At 47.0% G+C, this 764-nt stretch overlaps 1 protein-coding gene across 1 annotated transcript in view; it reads right to left on the reverse strand.

The window, feature by feature from the left end:
- Positions 1-476, reverse strand: part of LOC112138917 (guanine nucleotide exchange factor VAV3) — a gene marked incomplete at both ends in the record, with an annotated part of 2409 nt that extends 1933 nt beyond the window's left edge. The window contains 2 exon segments of the mRNA XM_024261580.1: positions 163-249; positions 408-476. Of these exon segments, the coding sequence (XP_024117348.1) occupies positions 163-249; positions 408-476 (156 nt within the window).
- Between the last annotated feature and the right edge of the window lie 288 nt (positions 477-764).

Genomic DNA, 764 nt, shown 5'->3' on the forward strand with positions numbered 1-764 from the left:
TGAATGATGGATGGATGGATGGATGAATGATTGATGGATGATGGATGGATGGTGGATGGATGATGGATGGATGTTATCAGATTCTCTGAAGCTGGTGGAGACGGTGGTTCTGGAACCGTTTGCTCCCCGTCAGCGGCTCATAGACATGTTCTGCTGTTTTACCAGGTTTTCGATGGACCTCTGGTACTGGTCAATCTCCCTCAGAGTCTCGTTGTCCCGCTTCACTTCGTTGACGTACTGAGCGAGGTCCTGGACAGAGAGGAGCAGAGAGGACTGAGTCGTCCCAGCACCTCTACCAGCTTCTCCGTTCAGACTCTGAACCAACAGAGGAACATGCTGGAACGGCCTCGTGTGTCGCTGCTACACAACGAAAGGGGTGTGGAATGGTAGCTGAGTGCAGATCCGACCTTCATGGCGTCCAGAGCGATCCTCAGGTTGCTCCTGTCGGCAGCATCTTGAGTGTGTTTGACCAGTTCCTAGAAAGAAACCACAGAAACTCTCAGACAGAACCTTCTAGCTCTGAGGAGCAGCAGTAAAGCCGGCTCTGGACTGGGGGGTCAGACTCATTTTGGTTCTGGGCCACATTCAACTCGTCTGATCTGAAGTGGGCTGGACCAAAGCATAATAGCAAGATAAGCTATGGTCAACTTATTCTCTGTAGCTTTGCTTTTGTTTTCTTAGTTGGAAAACAACCAAGTGACCTAACCACTTATTATTATTATTATTATTATCATTATTATCATTATTATTATTATTATTATTAT

Source organism: Oryzias melastigma, unplaced genomic scaffold (assembly GCF_002922805.2).
Source record: "Oryzias melastigma strain HK-1 unplaced genomic scaffold, ASM292280v2 sc01373, whole genome shotgun sequence".
Classification (NCBI taxonomy): Eukaryota; Metazoa; Chordata; class Actinopteri; order Beloniformes; family Adrianichthyidae; genus Oryzias; species Oryzias melastigma.